The sequence below is a fragment of the Aspergillus candidus genome, assembly GCF_002847045.1.
Source record: "Aspergillus candidus strain CBS 102.13 unplaced genomic scaffold BDW47scaffold_44, whole genome shotgun sequence".
Taxonomy (NCBI): Eukaryota; Fungi; Ascomycota; class Eurotiomycetes; order Eurotiales; family Aspergillaceae; genus Aspergillus; species Aspergillus candidus.
In genome coordinates, this window is record NW_020194049.1 from 68,320 (window position 1) to 85,847 (window position 17,528).

General features: G+C 52.7%; 8 protein-coding genes across 8 annotated transcripts; 5 read left to right on the top strand and 3 right to left on the bottom strand.

Moving 5' to 3' along the window:
- Positions 1 to 204: 204 nt before the first annotated feature.
- Positions 205 to 1,585, top strand: BDW47DRAFT_133376 (uncharacterized protein; the record flags this gene model as incomplete). Its single annotated transcript, XM_024817823.1, has 3 exons — positions 205 to 772; positions 839 to 1,051; positions 1,107 to 1,585. Exons 1-3 carry the CDS (start codon positions 682 to 684, stop codon positions 1,583 to 1,585), a joined length of 783 nt encoding a protein of 260 aa, XP_024669598.1. The 5' UTR covers positions 205 to 681.
- Positions 1,586 to 2,146: 561 nt separating this feature from the next.
- On the bottom strand, positions 2,147 to 4,388 carry BDW47DRAFT_119389 (alpha/beta fold hydrolase; the record flags this gene model as incomplete). The annotated part of the gene is made up of 5 exons (XM_024815345.1): positions 2,147 to 3,066; positions 3,293 to 3,305; positions 3,420 to 3,796; positions 3,830 to 4,195; positions 4,247 to 4,388. 5 exons carry the CDS (start codon positions 4,386 to 4,388, stop codon positions 2,147 to 2,149), a joined length of 1,818 nt encoding a protein of 605 aa, XP_024669599.1.
- A 664-nt stretch (positions 4,389 to 5,052) lies between these two features.
- BDW47DRAFT_127978 (uncharacterized protein) lies at positions 5,053 to 5,696 on the top strand (the record flags this gene model as incomplete). Its single annotated transcript, XM_024816790.1, has 3 exons — positions 5,053 to 5,082; positions 5,141 to 5,213; positions 5,263 to 5,696. The coding sequence occupies 3 exons, from the start codon at positions 5,053 to 5,055 to the stop codon at positions 5,694 to 5,696; spliced, it is 537 nt and encodes a 178-aa protein (XP_024669600.1).
- A 265-nt stretch (positions 5,697 to 5,961) lies between these two features.
- On the bottom strand, positions 5,962 to 6,527 carry BDW47DRAFT_127979 (uncharacterized protein; the record flags this gene model as incomplete). Its single annotated transcript, XM_024816791.1, has 3 exons — positions 5,962 to 6,284; positions 6,353 to 6,434; positions 6,492 to 6,527. 3 exons carry the CDS (start codon positions 6,525 to 6,527, stop codon positions 5,962 to 5,964), a joined length of 441 nt encoding a protein of 146 aa, XP_024669601.1.
- A 273-nt stretch (positions 6,528 to 6,800) lies between these two features.
- Positions 6,801 to 8,594, bottom strand: BDW47DRAFT_60700 (putative MFS transporter). Its single transcript, XM_024819417.1, has 3 exons — positions 8,243 to 8,594; positions 7,963 to 8,170; positions 6,801 to 7,906 (listed from the first exon to the last, which is right to left on the bottom strand). Exons 1-3 carry the CDS (start codon positions 8,384 to 8,386, stop codon positions 6,852 to 6,854), a joined length of 1,407 nt encoding a protein of 468 aa, XP_024669602.1. The 5' UTR covers positions 8,387 to 8,594; the 3' UTR covers positions 6,801 to 6,851.
- BDW47DRAFT_133380 (putative glucokinase regulator family protein) lies at positions 8,595 to 11,459 on the top strand. Its single transcript, XM_024817824.1, has 4 exons — positions 8,595 to 9,130; positions 9,212 to 9,665; positions 9,722 to 10,113; positions 10,176 to 11,459. Exons 1-4 carry the CDS (start codon positions 8,898 to 8,900, stop codon positions 11,101 to 11,103), a joined length of 2,007 nt encoding a protein of 668 aa, XP_024669603.1. The 5' UTR covers positions 8,595 to 8,897; the 3' UTR covers positions 11,104 to 11,459.
- A 516-nt stretch (positions 11,460 to 11,975) lies between these two features.
- Positions 11,976 to 14,669, top strand: BDW47DRAFT_133382 (ferric reductase family protein; the record flags this gene model as incomplete). Its single annotated transcript, XM_024817825.1, has 7 exons — positions 11,976 to 12,398; positions 12,459 to 12,499; positions 12,554 to 12,871; positions 12,923 to 13,152; positions 13,217 to 13,269; positions 13,321 to 13,442; positions 13,492 to 14,669. The coding sequence occupies 7 exons, from the start codon at positions 11,976 to 11,978 to the stop codon at positions 14,576 to 14,578; spliced, it is 2,274 nt and encodes a 757-aa protein (XP_024669604.1). The 3' UTR covers positions 14,579 to 14,669.
- Positions 14,670 to 16,414: 1,745 nt separating this feature from the next.
- On the top strand, positions 16,415 to 17,296 carry BDW47DRAFT_110090 (hydrophobin family protein). The gene is made up of 2 exons (XM_024813638.1): positions 16,415 to 16,830; positions 16,893 to 17,296. Exons 1-2 carry the CDS (start codon positions 16,581 to 16,583, stop codon positions 17,033 to 17,035), a joined length of 393 nt encoding a protein of 130 aa, XP_024669605.1. The 5' UTR covers positions 16,415 to 16,580; the 3' UTR covers positions 17,036 to 17,296.
- Positions 17,297 to 17,528: the final 232 nt, after the last annotated feature.

A 17,528-nucleotide genomic window follows, 5' to 3' on the forward strand; every position in this document is an offset into this window, starting at 1 on the left:
TGCTTTTCCGGTGATTTGAGGGGCTCTTATATTCGATCATGGTCCAGGGGATGAACCACAGGAAATTCGTTCAAGACCACATCCAGCTGGAACCCGTCCCTTCTCTTCTTCTGTTCACTTCGTCCGTTCACTTCTTCAACTCTGGGCCGCGATGAAGCAGACCTCCAATACCCTCGCTTGCTGTTTTGTGCCAACCACCATGCGACCAGCATCGCCGATCCGCAGCACCGGTCTCTGATCAGCGCCAGATGTAGCGAATTAGGGTCGGTGGGCTATCATTAGCCCATGGAAAGCCAACTCTCCGCATAAAGCTACCCCAGCCTTGTCATTCAATCAGTTCTAGTGGCTGGTCGTCCGGGAACAATTTGGAAAGTGGATATGAAGAACTGGATCGTAGACCGACCCCCACACATGTCAACAGTTCGGCCGCCAATGACATTTCCCGATGGAGGGTCGCCCCTGGGGGCTATGAACACATCTCGGAGGGAAACGCGGCGATGCTCTCTCTGATTTTCTGAGATGGACAGGACGGAGTTGTCTGGAGATTCCTTGCGCCCTCGACGAGCCCGGCGACCGTGATTGTTTCCTGTCTTAAACACACCACTTCCTGTGCCGTACCGCCCAAGAATTTCTTGTCGACCATCACTCCATACACAAGCCGTAATCGTGTGGATTCTAAATATGGTGCTGTCGCCTCAGAGAAGCATCTCTCTGGCTCTCGCCTTGAGAGCCATCACCGGCGCAGCCGCAATTGAATGTTATTTCCTTGACGGTACGAAGGAAACACACATTTCCTCACCTACCCTTTCTTTCTAATAAATAACTTCACACCGATTAGGGAAGTCTTACACCGAGTCGCGATTCTACAATGCCACTGAGCAAGGGGAGCCCTTTCTCTGTGGGGAGGGGCCCGGAATGTGCTGCTTCGAGAACCAAACTTGCGAGGACGGCAGCTTCTGCCGTGGTAAGGACGGTGACAGAGACAGATTTACCCGCGAAATGTGCTCCGATAAAGGATGGCCGCCTGAAAAATGCTCGGCATTGTGTCCTCGTAAGCGATGTCGTTGACTTGATGCTCAATCTCCTGGCTAACTTAGAATCAACAGATAATCGTGAGGCAGGGTCGGAAGTGTCGTTTTGCAATGCAGCTCATACAATGGTGTGTTGCGGCGGCTCCGATCTTCGGGACGAGTGTTGCGATAATGAAGACTACGCTCAGATTGACGACAGAGGCGTTATCATCGCCTTTGGATCGAATACCATCCCACCTGTTCCGCGCGCCACAGTCACCGCGATACCTTCCAGTGTAGACCTGGGGCCCGAGAGAACCAAGTTGGGTGTCGGTCTGGGAGTTGGGCTAGGAATTCCACTGCTATTGATGTGCACCATGGCGCTCTTGCTTTTCCAGCGATACCGACGACTACGGGCCAATTCATCTTCCCTCCCTGAATATCCGTCGACTAAAGAAACCGGAATTCCTCTCTCCGCTCCTGCTGTATCTACGAAGGCACCGGCCCAACTCGACGGCAGGCACGTACGGCCAGAGCTAGCCACGACCGAGCATTTGCCGCAGGAGCTACAGTAACGGAAAGATCGTGATCCGTTCTTGATGCATTGCCCTTTTCAAAGCATTTGGTTTTCTTCCGAAGACATTCCCATGACGGCTGCCACTGTATTTACATGTTGCCTCTATCTATATATACTCAGTATCTGTTATATCATTCGAGCTTTTCTTAGCTCACCTGGGATTCCGCTGTACTCTCACAATGTGGGACTTGGAGAATAACAGTAACCACATCGATGCTCTACCCCACGCCGACAACAACTACGGGACAGGGAATACGGGCAGGGGATAGATCAAGAGCTATATGTTAAGCTTAGGATCGACAGCGCTGGTGATTTTCCATTGGCACTTCTGGCAGACCAATACTTGGCCAGACAGGAACATCGGTTCTGCCTCCATATAACTGTTGCCAGCAGAGAAGGCCAGAATCAGCGACATATAACAGGACGAAAATAGCTTGGGACTTCATGAGACGAGGCTTAATACCTTCGAGTAAAAGATCACTAGGCCGAGGCTGAGACGCCGAAGACGATCCCAATATACCTGTGGTCGATCCCAACCCCCTAACATCCCCTCCGCCATTCAAATCTTACCCCTCTCTTGACTCAATTCGATCCGTTCCCTGACCCACTGGATCTCTTGGGCCAGTACATCCGGACGGATCAGATGAATATGGTGACCACAATCTGGTAGCGACACATAGCGATGGACGCCAGACAGTTGCAGCTGGTCCCGTTGCATCTCATCATTCATGGCTTCCCAGCGCTCGAGTAAGTCACGAAAGGCTATACGCTGTGACTCGGTGCCATTCCCTGCTCGTATCCCCGCCTCGTAGATCCGTCGATAATCGTCAACCCCCCGACAGCAGATTACACTCAGCGGCCTGTCTCCCATTGCGCAACTGTGATATTGGTTCTTCCGCGCCAGCGACTGACAAACCTCCACAGCAGCCAAGCCCTCGGCACGTTCCGTGGTGGATCCGCGGGCGATATGGGCGGCCCGAGTACGCCACTCGTCGCGGGACAGTCGCGCCGCATCGCGGAGGCCAGTGACCTGGGCGAATCTCAGATCACCCAACACGGCGGGGATATCAAGATCGGGGTTGCGGAACAACTCCGGCTGTCGCTCCGTCGAGGCATCGGCCAATACCATTCCAGCCACGCTTTCTGGATAGGCGTCAAGATACTCCCGGGCAATAATACCGCCGTAGGAATGGCCAACGAGGAGAAGTGGAGGGTGCAGGTCGGCCACTAGCAGCAACTGATGTAATTCTTCCGCCGCCGTGGCAGCCGACGGAGGCCGTGGGCCATCGTCGCTGCGACCTAAACCCGAGCGATCGTACAGGACGAGCGAGGTAAAGGGGCTTATCAGACGCTCGATGGCGCGATACGAAGCAGCTACATCTCCTGCTCCCATTAGGAAGACGACCAGGGGCTCTCCTAGGGTGCGGACGATACCCCGCACCTCTAAAAAGAGCCGGTGGGATCCAATGGAGACCAGGCCTTCGTCCGTGGTGTCATCCATGGGGAAATAACGGAATAGAACGGGTGAAAGCAAAATGGATGATCAGTACAGAGGACAAGCGGTTTGTTTTTGGCAAAGAAGTGGGGGTTTGTGGCTGAGCGCACGAGATGCTGTCCATGACTTGCTAGGGCTTACATCGCTATAAATGTCAGAGAAGGAACGTCGCCTCCTATCATGTCTCATGAGTTAAGTATTTGAAGCAACCAAGCAAGCCATTCTATATGCGAACCTAACTCCACCATGAGAAAATGGCAAAACAAAAGACAATATATACAGGCTCCTAGTAGCTCCCCGTACACGCCCTTGTGTTCCATCATCATGCAAATCGTACCACGCGTTCTCGTCCCAGTGGCTCCGACGGAAGTTCAACTGGCGCTGTCTGTTTCTCGTTCGCCCCCAATTCCACTGGTGGTCTGTCGCCATCGGCCTCGACGACATGGCCTTCCAAAACTTCGGGTTGGGGAGATGAGTCGGAGTCTTCGTCCAGCTCCTTGGACTTATTGCGCCGGGTGATGAAAAACCACACTAAACCAGATATGATCCCAACCCCAACAATGCCTCCTACTATACTCCCCGCGACATGCCCTCTGTCGTTTGTTTCCTCCTGGGACTCTGTGTCAAGGGTTGGGGTCGAAATGGGAGCCATGGTGGCTGAGAATCCGGGGGTGATACCAGATGATGTGGACATGGAGGGTCCAGTCGGCGAGGCTACCGGGAGTCAGCCATGATCATGTCTGATACGGGAAGCTTGCGAGATCATGCCTTCGGCGGACAGCACTACACTGAGTAACTTGTCGTCCTCGTGGAAGGAATACCCTGGCACCGCGCATCCGTCACTGTTGCCCAAGCGGGCAAACCCGGTGGTGTCCTTGTCGCAACAGAAATACCCCTCGTTATCGTACAGATCCCAGCCTCGGTCGGCACATCGAGGGGATTCAAGCAGTGTTGAGGTGCAGTTCGCCTCGGAAGGACAACAAACGACATTGTACGCGTGGGGGCACTGAGTTCCGCCTGGGCAGCAGACGCGAAAGGGGTTGACGGTGGCCCCGCAGTCGACTTGCTCAGGAAGACATGACCCGTTGATGCGAAGAGCAAATCCGGCCGAGTCTTTCAGACTATCAGTCATACCGATGACTGTGGGTGGCTATTGACTTTGACTCAAAGATAACGTCAGTCGCAGCTGGAAGAGCCACAGCGGTGATCCCAGCGAGCGATTAGGGCGGGCAGGAAGACAAATACCGGGCTGGCTTGGAAGGGGACTGCAAGGGGGCTGCAAGGGGTACAGGATGGGAATGCGCATCTTGCTGAGTCGACTCGAGCCAAGGTGGCTGAAACGCGTTTTGAAGATGTCTACGGGGTATTTGAATGGTTTGTTATTGGTAAGGAAATTGACATGTTTCCTGGTTGAGTTGCTTTAATGTTTCAGGGGGGGTTTGTCAGAGAATATGATATCTGATATTATATCCACTTATTGCTTGTCTATAAGAGTCTCACGTTTGTAGGACATGTTGACATCTTGAACAAAACAAGACTAATCGGACTTTAAGATAAAGATACCAAGAGTACTCGGGCATTTTATCAACCTCCCGCCTGGTCCTATGTAGGTATTTGTAAGACTATACTTGGGCTGTTAAATCTGGTAGCTACAACTGACTATGACCATGTTTGGAGTCAAGTATTCCAGTGTGACTACACAGACGCTGATGGATTGAGCCACCAGTGAATGGCTTAGTGTATATCACTAGGGCTGATGATGTATGTGACTTACATCGCAATTGTCAATAACTGCACAGTCATTGTTGTTGTTACGCGGGGATAAAGTGCAGTCGTTTCTCTGGTTTTGTTTACCTTTTTATCTCTTGCTCTTCTTCTCTCTCTCTAGGAGTCATTGTTGTCTACTTATTATCTTTTGTTCCCACCTACCCCAACAAGTACAAACCTACACAAGAGACTAATTTATCATCATGCGCTGGGAACCCGAGGCTGTGAACACTGTATGTGGTTTTTTTCCATGATATGATGTTATATTGCTGCTAACAAGAGTCTGATAAGCTGTGGCGTCTGCTCTACACCACCCAGTCAGTGGCGATCATCGCCGACGTTGACAAAATTGCCGAAGCCTGGCGTAAGCATGTCCACCCCCAGATATCAGCTCATAGTTTAACACGTCGTAGCGGATGGAGAGGAGCAACCGACTCCCAACAGTGTGCGAGGACAGTTGAAGAAGCTGAAACACGCACTGGGCAACCCATCCAACTTCTCCATCACCAACTCCAAGGCTGGCAAGGTTCAGGATTGTGGCGACGAGGACGAAGAGCCTGGCACACCTCGCACCCCGGTCACTCCAAAAAAACGAGGCCGAAAGCCAGCCAAGGCCAGTGACCAGAATGATGCAGCTTCCACCCCTAGTGGTCCACAGGTGACGCCTGCCAAGAAGGTCAAGTCCAGCAAGCCCAAACTTGCTGCCACGTGTGACTCCCCCAGCGCGCGTCTGGGCGAGGACTTCAAGGTTATCGACGAGATGGCCGAGTCCCAGGAGGCTGAGAGAGCCAACTGTGGTGGCATTGTCTGCAATAAGCTGGACTGCATCAGCTGTAATGGATATTAGGTCGGCGGTCGTACAACTTTTCTAGCTATGTGAGCGCAGAGTTGTTGGAGGAAGAGATAGTAGTCTGTATTACGAATGATGGAAGAATAGTAAGGGCTGGTTAGTTGACAATTGCGGCTTACGTGTGTAACGAGGAATGCAAGGGAATTATCAATTTCAATCATCATCTCTGTCTGAAATAAAAGCCACAGGTTTCCGTGCCGTAAACATTGCTTCATCTCCGCTCTTTTGACACTCAAAATAAGAAGGGAAAGCGAGAACACGATCATTTCATATCAACCCAATCAACGACTTCCTCCAGCTCGAAACACTCCCGCACTGCAAAGCCCCCATCCTGCACTGGTTCCTGCTTGACCTCCTTCTTCACCTCCATCTTAACAATGGGAATTTGAACAGAAACCTCAGGCCATTCAGAGTCTAGAGCGGAATTTGTAACCATCCCCTTCTTCGTGGGCGTCATGGGCTCCGAGTTAGCGTTCTTGCGCTTCGCCTTTTGAGGAGTACGCCCGGCCTCGGGGGTCCCCGGAAGTCCCTCGACCTGACGGCGGAGGCGGACGATGCGGTTGCCGATCGCACTGGGCGTACATCCTATCCACCCCTGTTTAAAAGAATATTCTACGAAGAGAGAGAAGAGAATAGTGGGACAAAGCACATACCAGGTCCCATGAACATCGCCAGTTCGTTAGTATTCACCTTGACGCCGGCGGAACGGAGCTGCATGAGGATTCCCACTAGGAGCTTTTTTCATATTATATGTCAGTTGGTGGATGACTATCGTCGTAAGGCTAGACTCACTTTGGCATCAGTGTCGGCGTTCCAGTTCATCGGCATGGCGACCGATGGTTATCTTATTCTACTCGGGGAAGGAGGGTATGGTAGTGTGGCTTATGGGTATTTGATAATGTGGGGAGAAGGGTGTGAGTCATAGATAGGCGAGAGAGAGATGAATTGGGAAATAAGAAAAAAGAGAGGGGGAGAGTAGTATGAGTAGGAGGATAAACTGAAGTGAATGGCTTCATGGTAATGATTACGATAAACTTTGGCCCATAATACAGGCTATGCCATTCACTACCATTGGCTGAATTAAGTTGAATATAATAAATAAAATATCTGCTCTCTACCTGGCCATAGACCTTTTCCCTCCCCTGTGTTCAATCACTTAGGCTCAACACTGACTTCCTTGGTCTCTTGCTCCTCAGTCGGCTCTGTGTTACTGGTCACAGTCACTGCCAGAACTGAAGGGATGGCAATCACCAGCGCGCCCATACACAATCCCCAGTTCATGGCCAGCTGTGTCATGGCAGGCTCCGCCAGCGCGTTGATCCGCCACGCCATCGCGCCACCCGTGCTCTGGAAGGTCTTGTATGCGCCCACCAGGACAGCGGCCACGGCGGGCGAGTTCGAGCGCGCGCCCATGAGCCAGTAGCAGTACGACTGCCAGAACGAATCGTACGCGCCGTAGAAGATGTACAGGAATATGGGTCCGGTCGAGATGCTGCCGTCCTTATAATCGATGTCCTGCTTCAGGCCCGTGGCCATGCGGTCATCCAACCACAACTGGAACGCGTACCCGCCACCCCAGATCGCCATCCCCGTCACGACGAGGAACACCCAGCCAATGCGGGCTCGGATGGGGCGGCTGAGTCCGGGGATATCCAGGATCAGGCCCATGGTGAGCCCACCGACCATCTGCGCCATCCAGTAGAAAGCCCCGTTCAGCGATCGAGTGCGAATATTGAACGTCATTCCGTTGACGATGTTCTGCTGATACGAGTAGAACACGTTGGCACAGAAGAAGAGCGGCAGCATACACAGCACCCGCCAGTCCACGATCGCCCGCAGCGACATCATCGCCGTCTTACGCCAGTTCTTCTCGCTCTCGGGGGACGGCTGCAGCTCCGCCAGTCGGACCGACGCGGGCGGGCAGATGAACGAGCCCAGCAACCAGCCCACGGCCATGATAATCAGGAGAGCAATGTACGTCCCATCGGACACCGTTCCACTCGTGGAGTTGTAGTTCATTCCGAAACTCGCCAGCGATCCAACGCCCCCACCGAGGTTGAAGATTACCCAAAAGACCGCGATGGCACGGCCTTTTTGCGATTCCGGGACGTACGTCGTCATGATAGCGCCCTGTGACACCCATAGGAAGGATGCCCCAATACCGAGGATCGCGCCAGATGCGATCACAAAGGCACCGTTGGCCGTTGCTACGAGGAGTAGTTAGAATCCAGTATCGTCAGGTTCCCAGGAGCAATGCACATACCGTTAAAGCAAAGAAGGCTACCGGCGTAGAGGGGATAAGTCCATCCACCAAGGAGCAGACAAACGCGAGGCCCGACACGGTTGAAGATGGGCCCGACCATGAATAGAGCGGTACCCGCGGTGGCTGCTAACAACGCAACAGTAGCGTTGGCTGCGACAGTCGGGTCGACCTGCCCCGACCCTCCCATTCCGGTCAAGGCATTGTACATCTGGTAGCATTGTTAGCATGGAGGATGCACTCGGCATTGTACGACGTGGTGGATGGTGGGAATACAACTCACACCAGGGCAGCAGAAGCAGATGAAGCTCATCAACACGATCTGGAACCAGCAGTGGGTGTACACTCGATATACAACTCCACGCTGCTGATCCAGAGGGGCGGAAAGCCCAGACTCGCCCGAGGAGGCTACTGCGTTGACCGTCATTGCGATGACTTGAGTGAGCGATCTTCTGTGCCGTGAGAATCACCTCTGGAGAAGAACCCCAGCTCGTTTTAATCCCCCCCCGATGTCCCATGCGCCAACCAAAGAGGCTTAGCCCAATCTCCTAAATAGCGTTCCATGATTCGGTAGCGATAGTCATTTGGGGATTAGGGCGGCCAAGCGGATAAACCCGCTGATTACATCCCCAATGGGAAAACACCTTGTTGATGCTTCCCCGCACCGGCGTCGTTTAGGGTAAATTGTTTCAAACCATTGGCACCATGAATCGCCCCAAGGATCCAATCACACCTTGGATGGTAACCCTCCACGTGGGTTGGTAAAATTTTCCTGCTACCATGGAATGGATGCGACCTGGGAGACCTATAGATATCAGGGGAGCCCCGGCGAGTGACTGGTCGCCTAATCCTGGGGCAGATGCAACCTGACCTGTTCTGTGTGATACATAAATCGAATACGCCACCAGTTTTGCGCGCGTTGCTTGGCGAGCGACACGATGGATCTCGGGTCCCTGTCGCGGCTCCAGACGGAGGGGATCAACCCCAGAACCACTAACATTGACCAGGTGTCGACCTTGGAATTGTGCACATTAATCAATCGTGACGATTACCTGGTCGCGGAGAGTGTCACCCCGTTTCTACCCCAGATCGCAGACGCTATCGATGATTTGGCTCCACGAGTCCGTCATGGAGGACGCGTGATCTATGTCGGCGCCGGGACGAGTGGAAGGTCAGAGCACTTTATTTGCCATCCCTAGTAAGACTTAGTTGTATCGCAAGAAAGAATATTAACGGAAAGTCAATTCTATAGGCTCGGTATCCTCGACGCATCCGAAATCCCTCCCACCTTTGCCGCGCCTTTTTCGCAATTCGTCGGTATAATCGCGGGTGGAGATGCTGCCATTCGGAAGGCCCAGGAAGGGGCCGAAGACAGTATCAGTGCAGGAGAGCAGGATCTGGAAGCACTCCAGCTTGACCCGGAGCTCGATAGCGTCATCGGGATTGCAGCATCCGGTCGCACCCCCTACGTCCTCGGATGTATGAACTTCGCCAAGCGCCTCGGGTGTCTCACAATCGGCGTTGTCTGCGCTTCACCGTCAGCCATGAGTCGGGCAGGTACAGTGGACCATATGCTCTCACCACTTCCGGGGCCGGAGTGCGTGACGGGAAGCACTCGTCTCAAGGCGGGAACCGCCACGAAATTGGTGTTGAATATGCTGAGTACGGGCACGATGATCCGCATTGGCAAGACCTACGGCAATATGGTAGTTTCGCTCCTCACGGCATACTGGGATGATAGAACTAATCGCCGTTGCTATAGATGGTCGACCTTGTTGCCTCGAATAATAAGCTGAAACAGCGGTCCCGGAATATATTGCGAAAATTAAGTCCGCGGTGTGACAACATGACCGACGAGCAGCTGGACAACCTTTTAGCACAGTGTGATGGCAGCGTCAAGCTAGCGCTGATGACGGCCAACACAGGATTATCGGTAGAACAATCCCAGCGGAGGCTCGAGTCAGCCGGCGGGATCCTGGCGCAGGCGCTGAAGGCAGCGAACAAACCTTGCACGGGTATCCAGCCGAATGGGTCAGCGGCTCCTGACCGCAGGTTCATCCTTTGCATTGACGGAGGAGGAAGCAAATGCGCGGCGGTGATAACGGATGAGGAAGGGGATATCTTGGGACGTGGCCTGGCTGGCCCGTGTAATTTGTAGGTTGACACATCCTCCGAAGAGTTTGCTGGTATCTGGTAGGACTGATCATCCACGATAGGACTGATGGCCACGGAATGGGAGAAGCCATCGCCACTCTTGAAGCAGCCGCCAGAAACGCCATGAAAAACGTACCCGCCCAAATCCTTGGAGATGATACCCCACTAGACGGATGCTTCCAGATGGTCTGGCTGGGTCTTGCGGGGATTGACCGCAGCGGGTTTCGCGAAGCTCTCCTGCCAAATGTCTCGGCCCTCTTCGGGGTAACAGCCCCCGACAACTTGCTCCTCACGAATGATGTTGACCTTCTTGCTGCGGCTATGAGTCGAAACCCGGGGAGTGAATCGGCGATCGTGCTGATTGCGGGGACTGGAAGTGTGGCCATGCGATATCAGTGGACATCTGGACGCCCGGTGCGGGTGGCGCGATCCGGAGGCTGGGGACATATTCTGGGTGACGAAGGTGGGGGATATGCGATCGGACTTCGAGCTATCAAGCACACTGTGGCCCGGCTGGAAGATGCTCGCCTAGGACTGGGTGGTGGGGATAGTACACTGGGTGTCTTTGAACAAGCCGTCCTTAAGCGACTGGGGTGCGGCCAATCCCCCAGTGGTGAGTATGACCTGGTCAGCGAGGTATTGGTCCCTCAACAACAAGCAACCAAAACCCGAATCGCTGGGGTTGCAGAAGCCGTCCTCAGTCTGGCGGGTACTGACGACACTGCGACACGTATCATTCACGATCAAGTCGACGATCTCGTGGATACCACCCTCGGGCGCCTCCTCCATCCTAAGTGCCAGGGATACCACCCTCCTGCAGAAACGGGACTAATCCTCTCTGGTGGGGTCGTCAGTCATGTCACCTATCAGAAGCTTCTGATTGAACGGTTATCGTCTCGGGGGATCCAGTTTTCGTATGTAGATCGGGTGCATGACGCCGTGAGCCTGGGTGCGACATCGTTGGCAATGTCTCAGCAGAAACAGACCTGAGCCTTCTGTCTCATCCTTGTATATCAAATTTTGGTAGCTTAAAATATCATAGTAAAGGGACACATTCGGCCCTTCATCTCGCAGCAGTAAACGTTCCAGGGACAAGAGGAGTGATTGCAGGAGGAGTACCCAGCACGATCTGATGTTATCTTGTGCCAGCCAGCCAAATGTTGGTAATTTTGCTCCGAGACAATCAGTCCCAATTCATTGTCTCGCGCAGGCCGCGCCTAAAACCCTCGAGACGGTCCGTTCATCTAGAATCGCCAGCTTAGATCGAGCAGTAAAGCTAGTTGTATGGCTGTTTAAACTCCATATAATTGGTTGTACATACCAGAAAGTTATCCTACCGATGCAAGGATCAGTGGCTTCCATCTGTTCATCATCGAAGTCAGAAGGAGAACAAAGAGAAGAAAGAAGCGAAGTTGACCCCAGTCACGTGAGGCAAGAGAGCTGCTGACCAAGCAGTTGCCCCAGGCACCGAGATGATCAGATTAGATAAGATACGATGAGATCTTTTTTTGGCACACATCAAGATATCAAGATACTCCAGGCCTTTTTCACATGATCGTCGCGGTATCTGACGTGGTCAATTGGTGGTTACTCACAATTGGTGCGTCCTCTTTCTATCCATACCCTCTTTTGAATCGCCGGATATAACGCCTCGTTGAGAATGCGTCAAGTCTTGCCATGGTCTTGGGTCCAGAAATCCTTATTCGTCCCGCCGCCCTCGCGTGGCTCAAGAGTGGGTCCGGTTGGTCCCATAGGAACGAGGTTCGCGGGAAAGTCAGCCATCCCCCGCGGAGGGGTGCGTGGTTTGTGCGTGGCTATGATTCTTCGGTCCTTTCTACTCAACCTTCTCGCCCATACCAGCGATGTGGCCGGTTCACGGGTGCATTCTCTTGCTCCTCATCTCTGTCGGTACGGCCACCGTCCTTGAACACTGTTTACAGGCCGTGGACACTGCCTATGGATATATCACTTTTGCTGGATCGCCGCCAAAGGATGTCTGGCATTTGCGCTGTCAAAACCCATTGCGGGTCACCTCAATTTACGCGGCCTCGGGGGTGTATTGCAACCCATCCGAAAATGCCGCCGGCCAGGCCTGGCTGGCCTCGTCCTGCCAAGAGTTCGCCGGTCTCGAACTAATTCCGCGGGAGCAACTAGCTACGAACCTAACGGACGATGCCATCCGTCATATGCGTGTTGTGGCATACGGTGACATCTTGAGGCGGGAGCCAGTGGATTTCCCGGTCATGCTCTCGTCGTCATATTTTGATCGGGCTTTTCAGACCATAGTAAGTCGGAAGTTCGCTATGGGTGTCACCCGGCGGTTGTTGACTATAAATGGGTGATAGGATACGTGGGAAACCCAAGTTTGGTACAATCATGCATTTGGGTAGGCGTTTCTCCCTCAACCTCGTTTCCTTTCGGATGGCTCTGACAGCAATAGCTTGGCTATGTACGCGTTTTGGGGTTGGGTCCTCGCCTTGGGGATCCTGCATCGATCACTTCAGTACACGAAACAATCATGTCGTGTCTGGGAAGACAGAGCGTCGTCTTCTTCGGCCGGCCTATATACCCGTTTCCACAAAGTATATAATTGGGTACGGACTCATCTATTGACACCATCGCCTCTCCCATCTCGAGGCCGTCGGCTTTTCTGGTGGACATTTCCTGCACGGATACAAGCCCTGGTAGTTCTACTATGTTGGGTTCTCAATATTGTTCTGTGTGCAATTATGTACAAGGCTTTCCCTGGTAATCTCTAGTACGTGCGGTGCCATAGGCCCCGTCAAGAAGCCTGGCTTACATCTTACAGTTGGGCCGACATCTCAAGCCAGCTTTTACGATATATCGCTGATCGCACTGGAATCATCTCATTTGCGAATATCCCATTGATCTGGCTCTTTGCGGGCCGCAACAATATATTTCTTTGGGCGACGGGTTGGAGCTTTGCAACCTTCAACCTGTTCCACCGACACGTCGCCTGGATTGCAACCATTCAGGCTGTCGTTCATACTCTCCTTTACCTGGTTATATTTATCCAAAGTGGGTGTATCTATGCCACCTCCAAGGTCTCTGTCAATATTCTGACAGTAACTTTCATTCCCAGATGGCAATACCTGGAAGAAGCTACAGAAACCATATTTGCTTTGGGGAACATTTGTAAGTATCTACTGGCGACCCCCCATCTAAACATTCACTGATATAAATAAGGGCATGGTGGCGATGCTGCTACTTTGGCCAACGGCGGTGGACTTTTGTAGACGCCGTACCTACGAGGCATTTCTCATTCTCCATATCCTGCTCTCAACTGTAGCCCTCGTCGGCTGTTTTTAGTCAGTGGTCCTGGCATTTTCAGTAGCTCTGTTGCTAACGCCGTAACAGTCACACAGTCATTTTCGAAGGAAATCAGTATTGGGCTTATCTCTGGCCAGCCGTGGGGATCTGGGTGGTTGATCGATCCCTACGTCTAGTCCGGGTGATTCACTGCAACTTCCATGTCTATTTTCAATCCAGAAAAAAGCTCCGGGTAAGCGCCAGCACTGCCGTCTACGACGAAGCTGCCGATGTGATTCGACTGGAGATTGTGCCGGGATCCCCACTCCTTCGTCCACACCCAGGGCAATATTACTATCTCTATCAGCCTTTAAGGCTAAAGGGCTGGGAAAGTCACCCCTTCACTTTGGGGGCCTGGTCATACACGGCTGAGCTTCCAACTGCAATGGCCCAAGACGACCCGATCAGGGGTGTATCGCGGGTGCCTTTGTTGTCCGATGCTGTCTCTCGTCAGTACCAGGAAGTAGTACATTGCGATGACCAACAAAAGGTCACGCTTATCTTTTGGATCCGGCCCTTTGACGGATGGACGCGCCATCTGCGGCAACAATGTCTTCGTCGTCCCAACCGGACAACCGCCCCAGACATCCTCCTGGAAGGTCCTTATGGCCATGAGTTCCCCCTTTGGAACCACGAATCCGTTCTGTTTATAGCAGGGGGAACCGGAATTGCGGCTATGGTACCTTATATCCAGGACCATATGGCACGTTCGTCGACCGACGCGAGCGCGACCTGTGTTCAAGATTTGCACTTGGTCTGGACGGCACGCGAAGCGTCGTTCATCCGCAACCTTGTAGCCCGTGAGCTAAGGCCCGCCCTCGCGCGTAATGACTTTCACGCCTCCTTTTATAGCACCTTAACGCCCAAGGACCAACGCTATGGGGAGGTGGATGACTCCGACTTTTGCCCGGGGGGCAATCTAGCAGACAAGGACCTGGGGATTATTAGCGGGCGTCCCGACCTGCAGACCCAGATTCTTACCCACGCACACGAAGCCCGTCTCAGTGAGTCGTCAGCGGTCGTCATCGTCTGTGGTCCGCCCGCTATGGCGGACGAGGCGCGCGCCGCGGTGCATTTAGCCATGCGGCAAGGGTATCGCGACCTCCACTACGTGGAGGAATCGTTCAACTGGTGATAAGGGTTTCCCAAGGTGTATACGGTATTAGGTTCGCTCGATGAGGATCATTCATTCACGGATTCGGCGTTGGTCAGAAGAGAGAAGCGAGCGGTATTATGGCGCGTACATAACTTTTCCTTCCCAAAAAATCACTTTCAACCGATCTCATTCTCACACCGCTCAAATTTTTTCTTCTTCCAAAAAAGGAAGAAAAATCTGATATTATTTTTTATTTGATAATATTTACCTTTGGTAAAGAAGCTTCAGGGAGGACCTGATATAGGCCTGACGCAAGGGGGTCTATCAATATATTACGGCCCCACCGACCCATTTCGAGGATAGGCGATTCGGCCCACCATGCGACACAGACCGGATACCTCTATGGTCGGGACATACTGTGTGTCAACCCGTGGCGTATAATTCAATGCTCTAGGTGAAACTTATTATTGCTGGTGGCTGCTCAAGCAGGTTTTTCTTGCAGGTTTCGGTCTCCTAGAATGACGAATACGCAAGCTGGCTTCCCTATGCGCGACGGGGAGGTGGAGGAATCAAATGAAAATGCAGAGCACATATGAATCAACTAGCATGATATCCTGCTATCTTCCGTAGGCTCGTTCTTGCTGTTGTCGAGGTTATGGTACCCATGGTTGCCTGGCGTTACTACCACAGGTATCCCCAGAATATATATGTCTGCATATCTCCAATAAAAAATAATCAACAAGTGTAACATATTGAACCCTTCTATATGAGGTTTGATTTATTATAACATACCATCGGCGTCGAAATCATCTAATCACGTTGTAAGAAATTCGAGAGCTATCTGCCCCCCTACAGTATACCCAGTGGCGAGACCCCGAGAGAACCAGAGTTTATTTATCCACTATTATCAAACCACGGGAACAGCAGATCGGTGAAATCAAGTTCGATTCCCAGCATACCGGCGGCGTTCGCCGAAATGGGCCATCTTCTGGCCCTCACTGTGGACTCATGTTATGTCTCAACGACTTCACCCCCACAGGCATGAGTAAAACGTGCATAGGCCATCTAGTGCCACAGACCAAATCTCCTAGATGCAAGCTGAAGGCTGGGACGCCGTATTCGAGATCGATCGCCACTGGGAAAGTGACGATCGATCCCAACAGAGCGAGTGCGTAAAGCCTCCCAACAATAGACCTGCAGTACAAAGATCCGCACCAACTTAAAATAACATCCGGCACTACGCTGCTCCTAGGGGCAACGGCCTCACCGACATGCAGCCCGGGATGCAAAAAGGAGCGACACTGGGTCGCCGAAAAGTCTCCGGGGTCCCCAGCTGCTCCGGCCTTGGTGAAAGGATCAGATGTAGGGTTCCTTCTAGTGCGGGTTAGACCCATCGACTACCCCTGAGGCGAAGCTGATGGAAGATAAACATCTGACACCCGATCTTAAAAATACAATAGGCTAAGATAGGCTCTGGAATGAGTGGCCAGAGTCATCGACTCGAAGCTTCCCTGCGACTGAAAGGTGCAGTGGGGATATGAGAGATCACATGTGGCCGTGATGATGCCAATGCAGGGAAAGGAGAGTAGTGCATGTTGTTCGTTACATAGACCATATCCGGAGAGCCGGTTCCTGCATCCTGGTCCAGACTATTGGCCATTATGGATGCGCCTCTCTCCTGCAAGGCGGATGCGCTATACGGGCTCTGTGAGCCGATAGTCAGCTTTGTGTGCGAAGATCACTGGGACGGTTATGGAAACGCCCATGCAAGGAACCGGGCACAATGGCACTGTATGAGAATGGAACCCGAATCTCTCGGGAAATGAGCTGTGTCTAGCCAGCCTCGAAGGTCAGGGTCGGGTAACCACCACCTCTTCAGCGGAGGTAATGAAAAGATATAAAAAGGACGTCGAAGTCCCATCCTCAGTCCTCTCCATCAGCTCAAACCACTCTACCAATCCAAGTCTACCATTCCCCAGCCTCGCTTCCAACACCAGTCCACTCTTCCCGAGTCTCTCGTCTCTAGTCCACCTCAGCCAAAATGAAGTTCTTCGCCGTCGCTGCTCTCTTCGCCGCCACTGCCCTGGCCGGCCAGCCTCCCGCTTTCTACCACAAGGGCCAGCCCGTCAGTCTGGAGCAGGCCCAGAACGCCTGTGGTAATGGCGCGAAGCCCTCGTGCTGCAACAGCAAGAAGGCCGAACTGTCCAAGGACCAGACCGGCGGTGGCCTGCTGGATCTCCTCTCCCAGGGTCTCAGCGATGGTCTTGGCAGCTACGAAGGCTGCTCTTCGCGTGAGTGATGACAGGTGCCCCTCAAGAGTTTGGAAGTCTGTCCACCTAACTGTCATTTCTAGTGGCCAATCTCCTGGCCGGCGGTAAATCTTGCCAGAGCCTCCCTACCTGCTGCGATGGCAACAACAACGACCAGCACGGCAGCCTCCTCGCCCTCAACGCCGCCAACTGCGTGCAGATCCCCATCAACAACCTTCTGGGCTAAGCGCTGTCTTCCAGAACGCCATGAAAATATCTTTTCTGGGACAGTTGTGAATATAGTACGCGATGTACAGTGGTGGACCTCCGTGAGAAGGGCTCCTCGAGTTGTTATGTTTCTATTTCGCATGCCATCGGATCAAACTGCCTAGTTCAACGATCCGAAGGTCTTTGCATTGTTTTCTATTCGCTCGTTTATGTACCACGCGCCGGCCTAGCTGGTTTAGCTTGAATATGTTGGAGCAATAGATCTTGTTATAATCCTGGATTAACCACCACATTACGTAGCGTGTCTACTACGTAGACCGTTCCTTTAGATCGCATGTTGCGCTGTGTTCTCGCATTCGACCGCGATAGACCGGTGAAGCATTCAAAGATGTCGGGATCGTCGATGGTTCTGATGTTGACTGGTTGTCACTGCATCAGGCCTAGATTAGCACGGGATCAGCTCCGAATGGTCTTGGCGCCAAGGCCCACTCCTCCGGGATGTCTTCCTTGAC